The 18,842-nt window shown below is 39.5% G+C and overlaps 1 protein-coding gene across 1 annotated transcript; it reads right to left on the reverse strand.

Annotated features, from left to right (window-relative positions):
- Nucleotides 1-4,227: 4,227 nt before the first annotated feature.
- LOC149828174 (transcription factor MYB1-like) lies at nucleotides 4,228-18,375 on the reverse strand. Its single transcript, XM_090017427.1, has 2 exons — nucleotides 18,089-18,375; nucleotides 4,228-5,361 (listed from the first exon to the last, which is right to left on the reverse strand). Exons 1-2 carry the CDS (start codon nucleotides 18,324-18,326, stop codon nucleotides 4,622-4,624), a joined length of 978 nt encoding a protein of 325 aa, XP_089873553.1. The 5' UTR covers nucleotides 18,327-18,375; the 3' UTR covers nucleotides 4,228-4,621.
- Nucleotides 18,376-18,842: the final 467 nt, after the last annotated feature.

The following is an 18,842-nucleotide window of genomic DNA, read 5'->3' on the forward strand; positions in this document are numbered from 1 at the left end:
CGCTGGCCATGTGGTTGGAAGAAGCTATTTGTTGTTACAGGAGCCATTTTATTGAGAATAATGAGAGCATCTCTAAATACTAAGTTTCATATAATTAGTTTTATATGAGCTGTCAGTGCACGTCGCCGTGTGGTGGGACGTTGCAGGTTCAAACCCCAGTGGTATGTTGAATAATAACTGGTAGGGGTCTGCCTAACCCCAGCTTGCCTTTACTATTCATGACATAAAATTCCTTAGTCTAAAGTTGTTAGCCCTTAATTAAAACAATAATAACTATATATATATATACTAGAATATGTTAAATGGAAATATATGAACTGGATTATGAATAAAGAATTTTATGAGGTTTTGTTATTTTTTTTTTAATTTCTCCATGTAGATATGATCTGCATGCTTGGTTTTATGGGTCCGAATCTTGGATTGGATTTGCAACTTTAGACTGATTACAATGCCTAGGCAGTGTTTTAAGGGTTCAAAACTAAGGATTCAGAATTTTTGTAAATATTCAGTCATCAAAAAATTGTACTTCATAGAATATACACTTCCCAACAGTCAATTTTATGGCAAATGAATTGAACTGGATACATTGTAGGGTCGGATTTGCAAATAAATAAATAAATAAAATGCCCAATTCACACTATTACACATATTTTAAGTTAGCATTTTCTAGTGGCCCTATCTGTACATTTACAATACAACCAGATGCCATGCGGCAATTGGTTTTCATGGATCCAACAGCCGTGCAGTAAAAGCCACTAAACAGGTCTTTTGCGGCGAGTATTAGTCGCTAAAGCCCATTTCAGCAGACACGCAGCGCACGTCCACTGTGTTCGCCAGTTTTTGGCACGCAGCTATGCTTGTGTGTATATTTTACAGTACCGTACCGTCATAGCTTATGGTAGTACACTTGATTTTCATAAATCTAACCTCCAAAAACAAAATCTAATCATGTTCTATTTATTACATTCATGTGTTAAAGTCTGTACAAATATATGTTTTATACCATTTTTAAATAACCTTTGTTTTATGAATTATGAACTATTGATTTTTACTTTTTCAAAAATAAAATCTTACAGTGCATTAAGTATGATAAAACCTTTAAACATAGTAAATAAACTATGCTAAAAACATATGTACAGTTAGATTTACTATCTGGTGGCTAGATCTATGCAAACAAGAGTGTGTACCACCGTATGGTACCATGGTACAAAATCACTATATATGATACACAATTGATTTACATATATCTAAGCACCAAATAAAAAAATCCAACTTTGGATCATGTTTAATATCTTCTACTTGTTATTTTTATATCTTAAAGTTGACTGAAACATGATGTTTTTATACCATTTCTATAACTCTTTTATTTCCATGAATTGTGAGCCATTGATTTTTAGTGTCTCAAAAATAGGATCTTGCGATGTATTAGACATGATAAAACCTTCTAACATGGAAAACAAGCCATGTTAAACACATCATAACGGTTAGATCTACAATTTGATGACTAAATTCATACAAACAAGAGTATATATATATATAGATAGATAGATATAGAGAGAGAGAGAGTTAATACATTCCTGTATAAATGAAACATGCTAAATGGGGTTTTTGGTTTTTTTGTTATTTTTTTTGCAGTTCTGACCCATGGTCGATTTACTAGAAATCCACTCCTCGATCATGTGTTTTCAAAGAAATAATCATATTTGGAGCCTCAAAAAGTTACAAAGATTTTGGACCGTTGATTTTTCAAACCTTATAAAAACCCACCTATGTGTCGGTATCAAACTCTTCAAGAGCTGATCCCTATAAAATCAAGTACATAGATCACATCTGTACGCTCAAATTTTAAAATAAAAAAAAAGTCTGAAAAACTTATTTAGCATGTTTCATTTAGCACATATGTATTATTACCCTATATATTATTGTATATGCATGTATTTATGTATATATATATATATATATATATATATATATATATATATATATATATATATATATATATATATATATATATATATATATATATATATATATATATATGTGTAGGTGAAATAGCATGGCAGATTGGCATCACTCCCTTAACTATCTACGGTTTAATGCCAGTATCCCAAACAAAAACAAAAGGACAAGAATGATGCTGACTGATATGCCTCTCCATATTGATAAATCGAAAGGCATATTTCCGAACAAAGAACACTTCTTCCAGTGGGAAAGCAGGCGAATTATCATAAGTGAGAGTGTCCCCCGGGACATGTAAAGGTGTTGATCATATTGATGAAGAAAATGACACAAAACTGCACTACTGAAAACTTTTTCCAGTGAAAAGTTTTCCTCACCACTTTTCATGGGGAAATGTTTCTCGGGCCTCTCTCCCAGTTTGAGGAAGTGTCATCTTAGGTTTTATTCAGAAAAGTCATTCCAATGGCTCATCCATTATGTCAAAATCGTGAAAAGATCAGGTGCAATATGATGCACAAATATTTGTGATCACCCTCCATCTTGGGGACAGGGCCTGTCAGTTGCCAGGCCTGATGGAGGGCCATCAGGTTCCATCAGGTGCTTAATGCATAAATTTTGTGCCATGTGATTGCACCGGATCCGGAGCATACTGATCCATGCTTCTTGGTCACATTGGTCTTGCATGTCCGAGACCCAACTATCCATTATAAATGCATGACATAAACTAGTCAAATAAGCAGGTAAAGAGGGCCTATCTTCTAACGGCGGTTCCCAAAGAAACTGCAGTAGCATGTTGTGGGGACACAAACGGGTCGGATCTGGAACAACTAGATACATGGGGATTCTGATCGGAATCAGATCTAGAACAGCCAAAAATTGCAAAACCTTCATCTTGGATCTGACCCATTTGCATCCCTACTGAGTTGGCACCGTGCATCATTTTTATATATAGTTAAACCCATACTCACAAATATTGCCGATATTTTGCAAATATTGCAACTCTAATGCAATATTTCCCACGGCTCTTATTTTGCTGTCAAAAGCACGATATTTTCAAAATACTGCCCGTTTTGGAAATATCGTGTTTTAATCGCAATATTAACACGGTAAACGGCATTTTTTTCATTTTTTGTGTTAACCATTGCACCATTGAAAAGCAAATTTTCGAAAATATTGCGACATTTTCCCCAAAAATGAAATGTGTGGCTATGGACTTCACCCACCACTTGGGGAAGGACCACTATACCAACCCAGAGACTTCGAAGGAATTACACCAATAAGCTGGAGAGTGAATGAGGTGATTTTCCCTGGCTATCCAAAATAAAGAAAAAAAAAGTGGCACATTTTTTTCTCTAAAAGTCCCAACACCACCAAACATTCCAAATGCTCAAGACAGAACTGTCGCAGGGTGAGATCCAAGGGGTTTGGCGTAGTGGGATGGGGCCTAGACCGTTTGACGGGCAGTCTAGGTTCAAATCCCGTGGGTGTCACCCCTGCGTAAACCGAAGCTTGGCGACTTCCTGGGGTGAGAGGTAAGCCCTAAGAGATTTACACAGACATGGACAGATACCATAAGTAAAGCAGGCTGAGCCAGAGCGACTAGGTCTCTGCACCTGGGGTGGTTTCTCCGAGTAAAACAAAAAAAGAACTGTTGCAGGGTGCCTCAGAAATCTGTTTGAGACCTTTAAATGTGTCAACAGGAAGTTTGTGTTTTACACTTACACAAGTGGCAAGCTGTAAGCTAGCAAAAAGTATGAAAAACCACAGATGACATGGTCTATAACAGGGTTACCGGAAACACTAAGAGAGAGTGGGAAACACGTTTCTCAGCAAACAGTTTCTAAAATGGGTAACACTGTGTTTCCCAAACATTTGGGAAACACCAAAAATTCAAGGGAAACACGTTTCTCACACATTTCCCCCTCACATTTTTCATGTGTTTCACTTTCGTGTGATACATATATTTTAGTTTTTGTTTCATTAATTTATTATATTACTTTTTCTCAAACGTTTCCCATGCGGTTTCCAGTGGTTTCCTGGTTTGTTTCGTAAATCGTTTTCCGTTTAACATGTGCCTGAAAAAACCACGTTCCGTTTCCCTTTTTGACAACCTTTTTTTTTTTAAGGCAAGCTGGAGTTAGGCAGACCCCCACCAGTTACACAACATACCATCCCAACACATGGTGACCTGCACTAACAGCTCCTACCAAACAAGCAGAGCCCCTTTCTGACAACCTTGGTCTAATAAGAACTCAAGAAACTTTGAGATTTGTCATCAGCTTTACCAATAAGAACAATCTCTGAACTAAAAATTTGGCGTCCGAGATGAAAGTCGAAGGGGAACATCACCCTTGTGATTTAACAGAAACAAAATTGGATGAGGGACTCCAGTTACACTCTGCACCATGTGGGGGTTTGGAAACCCATCCATCATTTGAAGCACATAAAGACCCTCCATTCTTATCCTCTAAAAAGAGAGAATGCACAAGCCTTCAACCAGAAAAACTTGGTGGTGATCATCAGCAGGCAGCATTGCACATTTGATTCAGAGGTACAACAGAAGTACAGTGAAGGAGGTCATTATACCAGTATCGATTCTACTACAACATCTCGTCTCCATCCTCACAATTTTGAGACCGACTGATTTCCATCCATGCACGCTTCACCCTTGAGCTTTGAGCTTAGGATCTTGTGTTCCTTGGCAATATGATTGACCAAGATCATCAGCTGATGTATACAGGACTCCACTCTCAGCCTTGCTTTTGATCCATGCCAGATTACATAATTCTGCTGCTATTGAGGACAATTCATGGCCTAACAATGGTGGTGTCTCCACAAACTCAACAAACTCGGGGCCTAGCAGTGAGTTCTTATGGCGGATCCCACCTTCCATATCACAGCATCCATGCCCACATCGTGATGGCACTTGCGCTCCACCAGAAGCACTGGTTAGCCGGTTACAGACCCCTGTTTCAGATTCGTAGGCTTGGGTAGGCAGCTGGATAGGCCTCAATGATGGAGCGTCGTTCACAGAACCATCTATAGGATTGTATAAGTTGAATGCACTTACCCTTGCAACTGGTCGAAAAAGGTTGGTCGGTTTCTTCTTTGTTTCATCCTTAGTTTTAACCTTCTCCTCGGATTGGTCTGCTATATTTGTTGAATCCACATCTCCAGGTGATGGGTTTCCCTCAGACACCTTGGTTTTCTCTCTACTCAAATCTCCTAACGCATCACAAGATTGAGGCCTTAACTTATCAGGCACAAAGCACCTACGCCTCAGAGTGGAATTCCAGTGATTTTTTATTGCATTATCTGTCCGTCCTTGCAGCAGCCTTGCAATAGAAGCCCATTTATTACCATGGTTTGCATGGGCAGCAACGATGATTCGGTCCTCTTCCTCTGCAACCAGTTGCCATGCTAGGGCTTATTAGAATGCGTTTGGCATATAGTTGACTAAAAACTGAACCCATATAACCCCTAATATGCATTAGAATTTAAAGTGCATTCATGGAATAGATGTGTATAACTAGTACAACAGTTTTCCCAAAAAAACAAAAGGCTCACAAAAATTAATCCATGAAGCAGTTGGACGCCGTTTTAATGATTGTTGAATTGCTAATCCTGACCGATGGAAAACAATTAATTCGAGAATGATTTGAATAGATCTTGCCTGGGTTATGCTACAATTAGTCTCGAAAGCAGCCAAACTTCTCAATTCTGAAACTTTTTCATCAAAATTCAGCAAAACAAGGAAAAAATCCACCAAGGAAAATTTCAATCAAATGTTCAGAAAAAATAGATGACATTTGGATACAAATTTAGGATTTTAACATTCATTCATACTACAAACTTGATGACTCTGAGGTGCATCATCTTTCGTAGTCTAAAAGATAAATGAAGATCAATGGAATTGAATGGATCCATCTGATATGAAAGTAATGACTTGCAAAAAGGAAATGTTCGCTGCATAAGTAAAATAATTGTTGTGCATGATCCAACAAAATTAATTTTCTTGCCTAGAATATTATGGATATGCAGCCTGATGCTAAATAAATACCAACTTTTCTTTCTTACGTCCAAGATATTAAAAACCAAGCCTAGTTTCTGGCATACGCTTCTCAGGAAACAAAGTTTGTCTCCAGCAACATATCCAACTGATTGAGCTCTTGATAATGTAGACACAGATAGATAAGTGTATGTCATCAAATTCTCCATGGAGACTCATACTGGCAGCTATACACATGCAAAAACTCTCGTAGCAATCATTTACATTGATGAAAAATATTGTCAATGTTGGTTGTTTTTTATCTCCCTACTTGTTTCCCATATTATTATTGTTGCTGCAGCAGTTGTTGCTGTTTAGGGGTGTGCATATGTGTGTATATGTTGTGCGTGCACAAGCACATGTTACTTCTCTCTCTCTCTGCTAATTTCCAAAATAGTTTACAAGTCTCTGATGAAAAAACTTAACATCCTTCAGAAAGAACACTTGGTTTTAATAGCATATACTTCATAGATAACAACATTTGCTCAAGATAGACTTCTACTCACAAAACAAGTCCACGTGCAACAAACTACTATTGTATATTAGTTTACAGAATCTTAGAATCAGATCTTAGTGATTCAAATAGCATCATGTTTACAGAATTTAGAATTTTTAACCCCATGTAAACAATAAAAATCAAGTCCTCATTGAGCAATTGATAACAAAGTCACCCCAAAAAGCAACCAAACACTTCATTTTCTGTGCCAAAAAAGTTTTATGTTTGGTTGCTATGTTTATAATGCAAACTGTAGGTTTAATGCCCCATTGTGGGGGTACTTTATGTTTGGTTTCTTTTGGGGTACTGTTCGAATGAGATTCACTTTCTAAATCTCATGTGATCCCAAATCAATTGGTTGCTTTATGTTTGGTTGCTTTTGGGGTTCTGTGCTAACTCACCTACAGAAAATGAAAGTTGAATTGAGTGAACATGTCATGAAAGGGCATCAAAACAAGTATGCATTACACAAAATGATGACTTTCATCATTCGATGCCTTCTTGTGTCCACAAACGTCAGGTTTTGTCATGTGAAAGTGTATCTTTTTGAAATGGTTCACCTGAGGTGGTTTGGTAAATAGGACTTCTCAGAAGAAATACTTTGGTTAAGAATGATAATTGCATTGAAGGAGAGCCGGAAATCAAACAAATGTGCCAAACCACCAATGAGCCATCTACAGCACTTCAAAGTATCACCTTCTTTTGTGACTAAGGAATTGAACCTAGAGTGTGTGAAAAAATGACCAAATTCATTGTCTCGAAGACTCAAGATGAAAGAAGTCACTTATAATATAGTCTGAACTCCAAGAGCTTGAGGCCCATGAGGGTCCCGCTTCATGGTTAGGAGTGATCATGGCTTGTCAACTGACATGAAATGACCATCGTTTGAAAACCACAGGAAGCATCCCTTGCCATAAGGTCAAAGCTGGGTGTACTCCCCAGGGGGCAGGGGGAACCTCAAGGGTTTCACCAACCACAGGCCTGCAAACGTGTAGTTGGTGATGGAGGGGTTTTCTCTTGGCATAGCCAAAAAACTCCAAGAGCTTCAGTTACTCTTGTTCATATTGATCCGGTCTTTTTGGGAGTGCTTTGGGCCTGAGAGTTCGTATGGGGAAAGGAGATGGAATGTTAACTTCACATCTATCAGCAATTTCTGTCTCCAATTTCCATGCATGGAGAATCCATTAATGAGCTTGGACCACTAGTCCAAATGCTACGTATTGATCTCCAATTTCCATTACCTACTTTGTCCTATACTCTATACAATACCTTGCAAACATTGTATCTAGCTGAGACTCCATCATCTTGTTTGAGGCATGACTACCAGATGTCAAAAAACCAATAGAGGGCTTTGTCCTTCAAGCCCGAAAGCTACACCTCCACTTCCCAATTTTTTATTTTTTACTCTACCTTCAAGAATAATGCGTGCAAGCACAATACGAGGCTCCATTTCATTATCCTATGAGGAAAGAATACATATGCATAAAAGGAAGAATCCTGATTGGGAACATACTTGGAAGACATAATACTGCCTCCAGCAAGCGACCAATTTGCGGTATCAAAAGGGACAAGAATTAAGTGAGAATTCGTATGATGACCACTGGGGAAAGAAAAACAAACATTTATGAAGCAAAAAGTCATTAGAGGAAGAAAAAACCATTAGATCTGTCAAACTAATACATTTCATATATTTGAAATGAAAAACAATTTTCCTTATCTTTCAATTGCAATATACAGAGTCCAGTATTACTTTTAGCCAAGCAAATTTTTGAATAAATTGATCCCTTCATAGACACTGTGCAAGACAATCCTCAGAAAAACTAAAGGCATGTCCATACAGAGGAATTCCCGTATGATTTCTCCTTTAGCTCCCTGTTTTATCGTCCCAAGCAACTACATTCCTTCTATTATCTAAAAAACCAAGTAACATCCTCGCCCATACTTGGTCCTTTGTAACTTATTGAAAAGACGTCATTCACGACTGGGTTTGGATCTCAGGATCCAGACCCAACTCGATTTTATTTTAACACATGCTCATTAATGGCATATTGTAATTTTAACCTGTTATGTAATGGGTATTTTCGTAGCCTAATAGTTGTATCAACACATACTTAATGGAAAGCCAATACCGCAGACCCTAATTGGGTTTTCTGCCGCCACTAACATCTCTCTCTTCTTTCTACTCCTCTTCTTGTGATTGAATGGTAGAATACCATTTTCTAACATGGTATTAGAGCGGAAGATCCAACCTTGAAGATCGTGTTCTTCTTATGAGCATCCAGTCAAGCCTTTTTGTCTTCTTCTGAGGTATCTCTCTATCGGTTCATATCATTCCTTCTTTCTTCCACAATCCAAAATCTTGGATTTGCTCACATTAGCTTCTTTCCTTCCCCTGATTTTTTCTTCTCGTATTGTTCTTTCTTTCATATTGCTGCACGTGATTTCACCCAAACAATAACTTTACATAATCTCGCAATATCGGATTTCATATATGCGTGATTTCAAAGGTTGAAATCACGTCAAACTCGTTCTTTCTGTTTTTCCAAATTGACGTCGGATCAGATTCTGATCTGGACATGATCTTAGATCTGTCTCGATTGACTGATAAGTCTGATATCACTTTGAACCTATTTTCCTCTCTGCTTTGGATTTCTTTTCATTTGTAAAAGAAAACACGTTATTCTCATAGTAACGTGCTTCTTACTGATTGAATTCTTATTTTTCTTCAGAACAATTTTTTACTGCATAGTCTAGTTTTCTGCCTCGGGTCTGCAGGTTATTAATTAAAAAAAAAGGCAGCCGAGTTATCTGAAATTCAAATATTTGTTCTGAATTTTTATTTTGTTTGCTCTAAAGTGAATTTTCTTTCTGGTCTCTTACTCTTCCTAGTTTTCGCTTCCCATCGACTATGGATTCATTTTCTTCTTCTCAATCTAGTCTTTCTTCCAACTTTCTCAGTCAACTTGTGTCTGAGAAACTGAACAATTCTAATTTTCTAACCTGGAAGAGACAAATCATCTCATTCATAAGAAGTCAGGATCTTTCTGAGCATCTGGACGACTCTGTTCATGTTCCTCAAGAGTTTATATCACAAGAAGGAAAGAATGGGGAGGGTGACACTCTAATTACTTTTGTTAGAAATCCAGAGTATATATCCTGGATGAAGCAAGATCAGACTTAAGTTGCCTATATTACTTTCACTTTGTCACAGGAGGTGCTTGTGGCAATCTCAGATGACTGGTAAGCCATGCAGTTATGGCATCGTCTTGTTCAGACGTATTCTCAAGTTTCGCGGGCTAGAGTTTTATTTTTAAAGAAAGAGTTTCAAATGTTGAGAAATGACTCTATGACTCTCATGGAGTACTTAAACAAAATTAAGACTATCACAGATCAGTTGGCCACCGTGAGTTGCGCGGTTAGTGACAAAGATATGGTGCAACAAACTTTGAGCGGGCTGGGACCCGATTATCATATGATGGTTACTTCCTTACTGTGTTTGCCAGACTTACCTATATTTGATGACCTTTGTGTTAAGCTCTTACAGTATGAGATGACTTTGAAGGGATTCTCTGAAGGTATTCACACCCTCATTGGAGCACAAGACGTTCTTGCCGCAGAAGTTACCTATGGTCGAGGACGTAGCAGGTATAAATCTCGAAAATGGGAGGTCAAGAGAGGAATTGACAAGGAACTCATGGAATATTACCTACTCCCAGTATGCCTCCTAATCTGCAGAGGCAAAGGACAATACTTACCCTCTTTCTATGCAACAAAAAGGAGCACATCAAGGCAAATTGCTCGTTTAACCTGCAAAATAGAGGAAAACAATTGAAGACAAGAAAGTGAACAAATACATTGAAAAATAGTGGAGAAGTCAAAGAGTTGTTATTATCTGTCATGGCTGAATTGAATATCAAACAGAATGATCAAGGCACTTGGTATGTTGATTCTGGTGCAACCACTCATGTCACTGGTGATGCTGGTAAGCTCATAAATCTTGTTCCTTATGTTGGTAGAAATAGTAGTCACTGGAGATGGGTCTCACCACCATATTTCGCATATTGGAAATTCTGTAATTCCTATGTCCAACTCTTCTCTTGCTCTTTCGAATGTCATTCATGCTCCTAATATCAAGAAAAATATTGTTTTTGTCTCTAAGCTTGTAGATGACATTAATGCTTCAGTTGAGTTTACTCATTTTTCTGTTCGTGTCAAGGACCTTCACACGAGGAAAACGTTCATTGAAGAAAAACGACAAGTGAATATGTACGTGTTCCAAGAGAATCCTTCCTCTCGTGTTCGACCTGTTGATTTCACCTTGAAGCTCACATCATCATCTTCAGTTCCTCCTGAGAGTGTTTTTAGTCTTTCTGAATGTATTGAGCTGAATCTATGGCATGATCGTTTGGGTCATTGTAGTAGTCGTTTTATTGATAAGCTTGTTTCAAGCAGTCTTATTCCTAAGTCAAGTCTACATTTAAGTGTCGATAATAAAAAATGTTCTAGTTGTCTTCAGTGTAAGAGTCATGTTCTTCCATTTCATTCCACTAATAAAAGAGCTTCAAGACCATTTGAAATTATATGTTCTGATGTTTGGGGTCCGGCTCCAGTTCCTTCCATGTCTGGCATTAGATATTATCTCATTTTTGTTGATAGCTATTCTCGATATACATGGATCTTCTTTATGAAATGTAAATATGAAACCTTCAAGTTATTTCAAAATTTTCATTCTTTTGTTCAAAATCAATTCTCTGAGAATATTATTTGTTTTCAATGTGATGGAAGGGGTGAATTCTCTTCAAATGACTTTATTAATTTCTTCCAGACAAATGAAATAAGTAGGCAGGTGTTTTGTCCTCATACACCTCAACAGAATGGGATTGCTGAACAGAAGCATCGCCATATTGTCGAGAGTGCAATAAGCATGATGCATGATAGAAACCTTCCAGTTACCTTCTGAGCAGAGTTTTTTCATACAACAGTCTATGTCATAAATCGATTGCCCATGAACATCTTGGAAAACAAATCACCCTATTTCTCTTTGCATGGTGTGCATCCAAATTATCATGATTTGCGTGTATTCAGGTGTGTATGTTATGTTCATGTTGACAGTTCAATGCGACACAAGTTTCAGGATAAGGCCTTAAAGTGCAGATTTGTAGGGTACGCTGATGATTATAAAGGATACAGATGTTATGATCCTGTGAACAAGCGCATCAAAATATCTCAAAATGTTGTGTTTGATTAATCAAATTTTGATCATAATTGATGCAGCGAAAGAGATCGAGACTTCACGTTAATGGGTATTGTGTTGACACTCTTTGACGCAGCGTGGAGATCAGACTTGGAGATGCACTTGGGTGCAACAAATAGGGCAACGTGGGGATTGGATGATTCGATCACGCTTTGATGCAGTAGAACAACCGGCGTCACGTGCTTGGCCTTGGCAAACGAGGACACGATCCTCACGGTCGTGCGCTGCTCAGCGATGAGAAGAACAACCACCACTTGATGCAGTGGTGGGAACCGCAACCTTCACGCAAGAGTGTTGACGTGAAGTCTGCTGGTGTAGTGAGGATGCCACTAGCCTTGTCAATTGGATTGACGTAGGCTATATCCTCTCAATGCACGACTGTGCAACACGGTAACCCAAACCAAATGGAAGGAAAAGGCTTGGATCAAAAGATCCGAGCAACAATGTATTAATAAGAAAACTGACAGTACTTACAAGTTGATAAACTAATAGTAATCAAAGGAAAACAATGGCTAACAGGGACCAAATCAAATGAATAAAACAAACAATAACAGAAGAAAGATAATAAGCCAAAAGGAACGTGCGGCTGCCAAAAAAAATTCCAAAAGCTTTTTAGACTCCCAAAAATATTTTCCCTGCACGCAACCCTAGGATGGGTATTTAAAGACTTCAACTGGATCCGGGTCTCGGGTCCGGTCCCGGACCCGAGACAAATTCTGCTACTGTAGGGTCTGTGACGTCTAGGACGATCCGGTCCTTCTTTGCATCATTCTCCCCTGGTTGGGAAGAAGTCAGCTCTGACGACTTATTGTCACCACAGTATGCATATAGATCAAACACACCTTCAGTAGCGGCCCTTTGTATATAAAACCTTGGTTCCAAGTACTTGAATCCAGGAAGGGATCCACGAGAGCATCTAATAACAAACTTCAAAAATTTCTTTTGGTGCTCTGGTGAGAAGCCCCTTAGGCCTTCCCGAAACATCTCAATGTCAGGATGCTCCTCATGATATCCACCAGCATAATGTGCACTTGAGCATAAGTCATCAACATCCATACCATCAAGTGATCCTGAAATAAGAAACTGGAGTTCATGCTCCTTGAATATCTCTATCCAATCTGGTTGTATGATCTGTTGTAAATCTTGTCCACCTGGAAGGAGCTCCTCTTTAGTTTGCTCACCGTACTCATTATTTACGACTATGAAATACAACCCTAACTCAGAAATGTTGCCTTTATAATGCTTCAAGAAAAGGAGATGTCGGTACCATTCTGGGTCCAAAGAAGGCAAGTCATTGAGGTAGTTATGCTTTTGCTTCAACTTGCTCACGAAGAAAGTCGCAAAAGGTATTTCGACAAGAATACCCTCGAACATTGCCTTTCCAAGTTCTAAAGCAAGCTGATAGCTATCCTCAATAGTCAGGCAACCACCCTGTTGCAAATTTGGCTGCATAGCATAAATAGAGTCCCCAAGCAAGGCCACACGACCCTTAGTCCAAGAAAGAACTGGAAATCTATCATATATGTTACGACGAAGTATTATGTCCTCATCTGTTGCAAGGATCAACTCCACAACCTTGTCACGCCAATTCCCGAATATCCCAAACAACCTTTTCTTTTTACCATTGGGAGTACCAGCACCACCAGGTGGTTCATTGTGAAATGCATACCACTGCATCTTTCCAGCAACCACACCTGAGGAAACAGAATACTGTCTGCGGCTCAAGAATACAGGGTATCCCACAGACTCGATATCAGGAGACACAAGATCTGCAATACCTGTGTAGCACGTGTAGGCAGAGAACATTGCATCTTGATGTCCAAACAAATTTTTACGCACCTTAGACCAGATACCATCAGCGCCAACTAAAAGATCACCTTTATAACATTTTCCATTCTCCAGTATCACTGTCGCCGATTGCTGGAGAATCGTGCGGTCGGCATCCCTGTGCAGGCTGGCTTCGATGAACTTCGGTGGCACAACTGACAGTTGGAGGTTCGCTGGGCATGGGTCGACCGCCACAGCACTCGGGAGGCCAACAACATCAACGCCCAATCCACTACTCGTTTTCAGCGTGGGCGTTGCATGCGTCTTCCCCGACAACTCGAGGACCACAAGCCGTTCTTCAAGTCCATCCATACATTTTGACAGTCCGGCTACATCCTTGTCTAGGCGTAGCAGATCTTTCTGGATCTTTGTCAACATGTCCATTATCTGCATCATCGGATCTTCGTTGTCGGTCTCCTCTCGCGCCTTCCCGCTCGTAGGATCGTCCCTCGCTTCTTGCGACATGCCGTTGACCAAGGAAGAGGGGCTGGGCTCTGATACCACTTTGATGCAGTGAAAGAGACCAAGACTTCACGTTAATGGGTGTTGTGTTGACACTCTTTGATGCAACGTGGAGATCAGACCCGGAGATGCACTTGGGTACAGCAAATAGGGCAGCGTAGGGATCAGATGTTCCAATCACGCTTTCATGCAGTAGAACAATCGGCGCCACGTGCTTGGCCTTGGCAAACGAGGACACGATCCTCACGGTCATGCGCTGCTCAGCGATGAGAAGAACAACCACCACTTGATGCAGTGGTGGGAACCGCAACCTTCACGCAAGAGTGTTGACGTGAAGTCTGCTGGTGTAGTGAGGATGCCACTAGCCTTGTCAATTGGATTGACGTAGGTTGTATCCTTTCAATGCACGACTGTGCAACACGGTAACCTAAACCAGATGGAAGGAAAATGCTTGGATCAAAAGATCCGAGCAGCAATGTATTAATAAGAAAACTGACAGTACTTACAAGCTGATAAACTAACAGTAATCAAAGGAAAACAATGGCTAACAAGGACCAAATCAAATGAATAAAACAAACAATAACAGAAGAAAGAGAATAAGTCGAAAGGAACGTGCAACTAACAAAAAAAATGCCAAAAGCTTTTTAGACTCCCAAAAATATCCCCCCTGGATGCAACCCTAGGATGGGTATTTAAAGACTTCAATTGGATCCGAGTCTCAGGTCCAGTCTCGGACTCGAAACAAACTCTGTTGTTGTTGGGTCTGTGACATCTGGGACAATCCGGTCCTGCTCTGCATCAATAATGCTAACACTTCTCTTGAAATTGAAGTTTATCACCCTTGGTTGAACTCATATCTGTTTTCTAGTGTTGATGTTGTTTGTTCTTCAGAATGTAATCAAAGAGATGAGGGAAATGTGTCTACTGCTGCACAAAGAACTCAAGAAAGTGTGATTTATGAACCACTATTGGCCCCCAAAAGGTATAAAGGCATTGTTTACTCTCGACGTGAGAAGGAGATACTCCCCAACTCTAATCAGAAGCTGAATTCTCCTTCTGTTTCCATTCAATCGCCTGTTCACAGAAGGTCTACCTGACCTCGACATCCTATTGATAGGTGGGTTAGTTATGAGAACTTTACGATGGATTTTCAACTCTTCTTAACCTCTTTGGGTAACCTCTTTGGGTCAGGAAGATCAACCCACAACATTTTATCAAGCAATACATTCTAAGAGATGAATTGAAGCTATGAACGAAGAAATGGAAGTTCTTCATGAATGTGGCACTTGAGATATTGTTCCTAGATCACACAATCGAAATGTGGTTGGGTCAAAGTGGGTGTATAAGATAAAGTATAAGTCAGATGGTACTATTGAGCGATACAAGGCCAAGCTGGTTGCCAAGGGCTTCACACAGGAGCAAGGACAAGACTATGATGAGACCTTCAGTCCGGTGGTGAAAATGGGGACTATCCGAATCATACTATCATTGGTTGTTGAGCATCAGAGGACTTTCAGTCAACTGGATGTGAAAAATGCATTTCTACGTAGAACTCTGAAGGAGGAAGTATACATGGAGCAGCCCACTGGGTATGCAGAAGAGAACTCCAAAGAATACGTGTGTAGGTTAAAGAGAGCTATATATGGTCTGAAGCAGGCATCTCGATCTTGGTTTGACAGTTTCTCTCTTGAAGTAGAAAAATATGGCTTTAGTCGGTCTCTTTTTTATCATTCTCTTTTCATATTCAAATGCAAAGATATAGTTACCCTGTTATTGATATATGTAGATGACATTATCATTACAGGTAACTCTAATGAACATATTGAAGAGGTCAAAGAACTCTTGAACCATAGATTCAAGATGAAGGATCTTGGTAAACTGCGATATTTTCTTGGAGTAGAAGTTAACAGGATTACTGAAGGCATGACACTTACCCGACATAAGTATACCATTGATGTTCTTAGCAAGGTAGGTATGACAGATTGCAAGCCTCTAAGCACACCCAGTGTACTTCATCAGAAACTCAGTTCCCAAGATGGAGATTTGTATAAGGACCCTACAGGATATCGCAGGATAGTAGGAATGCTTCAGTATCTTACCTTCACTCGGTCTGATATTGTCTATTATGTCAATCAGGTATCTCAATTTATGCATGAACCACATATTGGGCATATGATAGTTGTTAAACGCATTCTTCGATATTTGAAGAAAACTATTGGAGATGGTCTTCTGTACATAAAGAGTATGCATGGCCATCACATGCATGAACTTCTTACTTACACAGATGCAGATTGGGCAGGAGATCCAGATGAGCGTAGGTCAGTCTCAGGATACTGTGTTTTCATTGGCCTAAATCTTGTCTCCTGAAGCAGTAAGAAACAAAAGGCCATAGCCAAGTCGAGCACAGAAGCTGAATATAGATCAATGGCAGCTGCTACAGCCGAAGTAACATGGATCAGACACCTGTTGACAGAAGTAGGAGAATCAATTTCTAAATGCATTATCTTGTGTGACAATCAAAGTGTAATCAACATGTCATTTAATCCTATCTACCACAATCGTGCCAAGCATATTGAAATTGATCAATATTTTGTAAGACAGAAGGTCGAAGAGAAGGAAATTGAACTAGAATTCGTTCAGACTGTTGATCAAGTTGCTGACTTGTTTACAAAAGGGCTTATCAAGGACAAATTTTGGATGTTAAAAGGCAAGTTGTTCATGGTTCAAAACCATGTACAACTTAAGGGAGGGTAAAAAGACGTCATTCACGACTGGGTTTGGATCTCAGGATCCAAACCCAACTCGGTTTTATTTTAACACATGCTCATTAATGGCATACTGTAATTTTAACTTGTTATGTAATGGATATTTTTGTACCCTAATAGTTGTATCAGCACATACTTAATAGAAAGCCAATATCGCAGACCTTAATTGGGTTTTCTGCAGCCACCAACATCTCTCTCTTCTTTCTAATCCTCTTCTTGTGATTGAATTGTAGAATACCATTTTCTAACACTTATATCTGAAATTTGTTCACCCCATAACTCAAGACTTGACAACCCATGATCCAAACTACCATTTCTCAATGACTACCCAAAAACATTTACTTTCTCTAGCACTACTCACCACTTTAAGTGTAAATGGACTATGAGCCAAACTACCATTTCTCTATGACTACCCAAAAATCATTTACTTGCTCTAGCACTACTCACCACGTTAAGTGTAAATGAATAGCTTGAAGACATCATCCGACCACAGTAGTCAATTTCCCAAACATGCTTCACCATAATTCAATAACTTATGCTTCACACACTCTCTGTCAGCAGAAAAGATTTCCATCTATTGGTGCATAGTGTTACCAATTTCTACCTTTCACAACAATTGGACACCCACCGCCATATCTCCCATACCAACAAAAAGCTTCACTACTGGGCACAAACCAAAACAAAACAATAAGAGGAAGAACAATGTAATGTAAGGGACAAACCCCGCCCTCTTTACAACAGCCAGCCAATACTCACCCAACAAGAACATTACCTGATACCCCAATTGCCCATCATGGGGGAAAGAGGGACAGAGCCTCAAAACAATAAAAAGATTTTGTGGGTATCACCAGAAACAGAATCCACATAAGAAGGGAGCATCCAAAACAGTTAATCACTTCCAGTTGGAAGCCCCAGCAAACTGAAACCATAATCACCACAAAACAATAAAAAGATTAATGTGGGTGCCATTAGAAACAGAAGGAACATAAGAAGATAGCATCTATAGCAGATAATGGCTTCCATTTGGAAGCCCCATCAATTGAAACCTCAATCATACAAGAGAGAGCCTCGAAGTAATAAAAAGATTTTGTGGGTATCATGAGAAACAGAAGCAACACAAGAAGAGAGCATCTATGAAAATACCTTACACTCGGAAGCACCACCAATTGAAATCAAAACCACAATCATACAAGAGAGAGAGAGAGAGGAGTAAAAGAACTTTGTGGGTATCATAAAAAACAGAGAAAAGAAGAAGAAGAAGAAGGGGTTAGTCTAACCGGTGAAGGGCTTGCGCTTGACGACGGGGTCCAACTGGTTGCACCACCGGAGGCGGCAGGATTTGCCGGACCTACCGGGGATGCTTCGGGAGATGAGGCTCCAATTCCTCGCGCCGAACTTGCTGACGTGCCGGCTGAGGATGGCGTCCTCCTCCGGCGACCACGGCCCCTTGATCCTCTCCTCCCCGCCGTTGCCTCTGCCGCCGCTTCCACCACCCTCTCGCTGCTGCTGCTTCATCTCTCTCTCTCTCTCTCTCTCTCTCTCTCTCTCTCTCTCTCTCTCCTTTACCCCCCTTTCTTCCTTTGTCCTTTAACAGACAACACAACGAAAAGGCTACCTGCCTAACAAACGGTAGCCCTTTACTGTGAACCTCTCTCGGTCAGATATTTTATTGGAGTTCCAATATTCAGTTTTGATCGTTTGAGCCAGATCCGAATGTGCATTTGGATCGGATTTGGATCTGTTCAATCCGATTCAGATTAATATTTTATTTTGGATCTAAAATTGATCCGAAATAAAACTTGATCCATTTGCAATTTTTACATGTATTTAGCTTGTTTTTCTTACTTTTTTTTTCTGAATCCATTATTGTCACTTGTATTTCAGATTAAGATTCAACATTATTTCGTCAAATCTATTTTGGATCTAGATTTAGATTTGGGTCTAATAGGATCCAACCCAAATCCTACATAATGCAAAAAATGTGATATTTCAATCCTATGATCTAATGTCACATAGATACGGGTACGACTC

This window comes from Nuphar pumila, chromosome 9 (assembly GCF_984573655.1).
Source record: "Nuphar pumila chromosome 9, dmNupPumi1.hap1.1, whole genome shotgun sequence".
NCBI classification, from domain to species: Eukaryota; Viridiplantae; Streptophyta; class Magnoliopsida; order Nymphaeales; family Nymphaeaceae; genus Nuphar; species Nuphar pumila.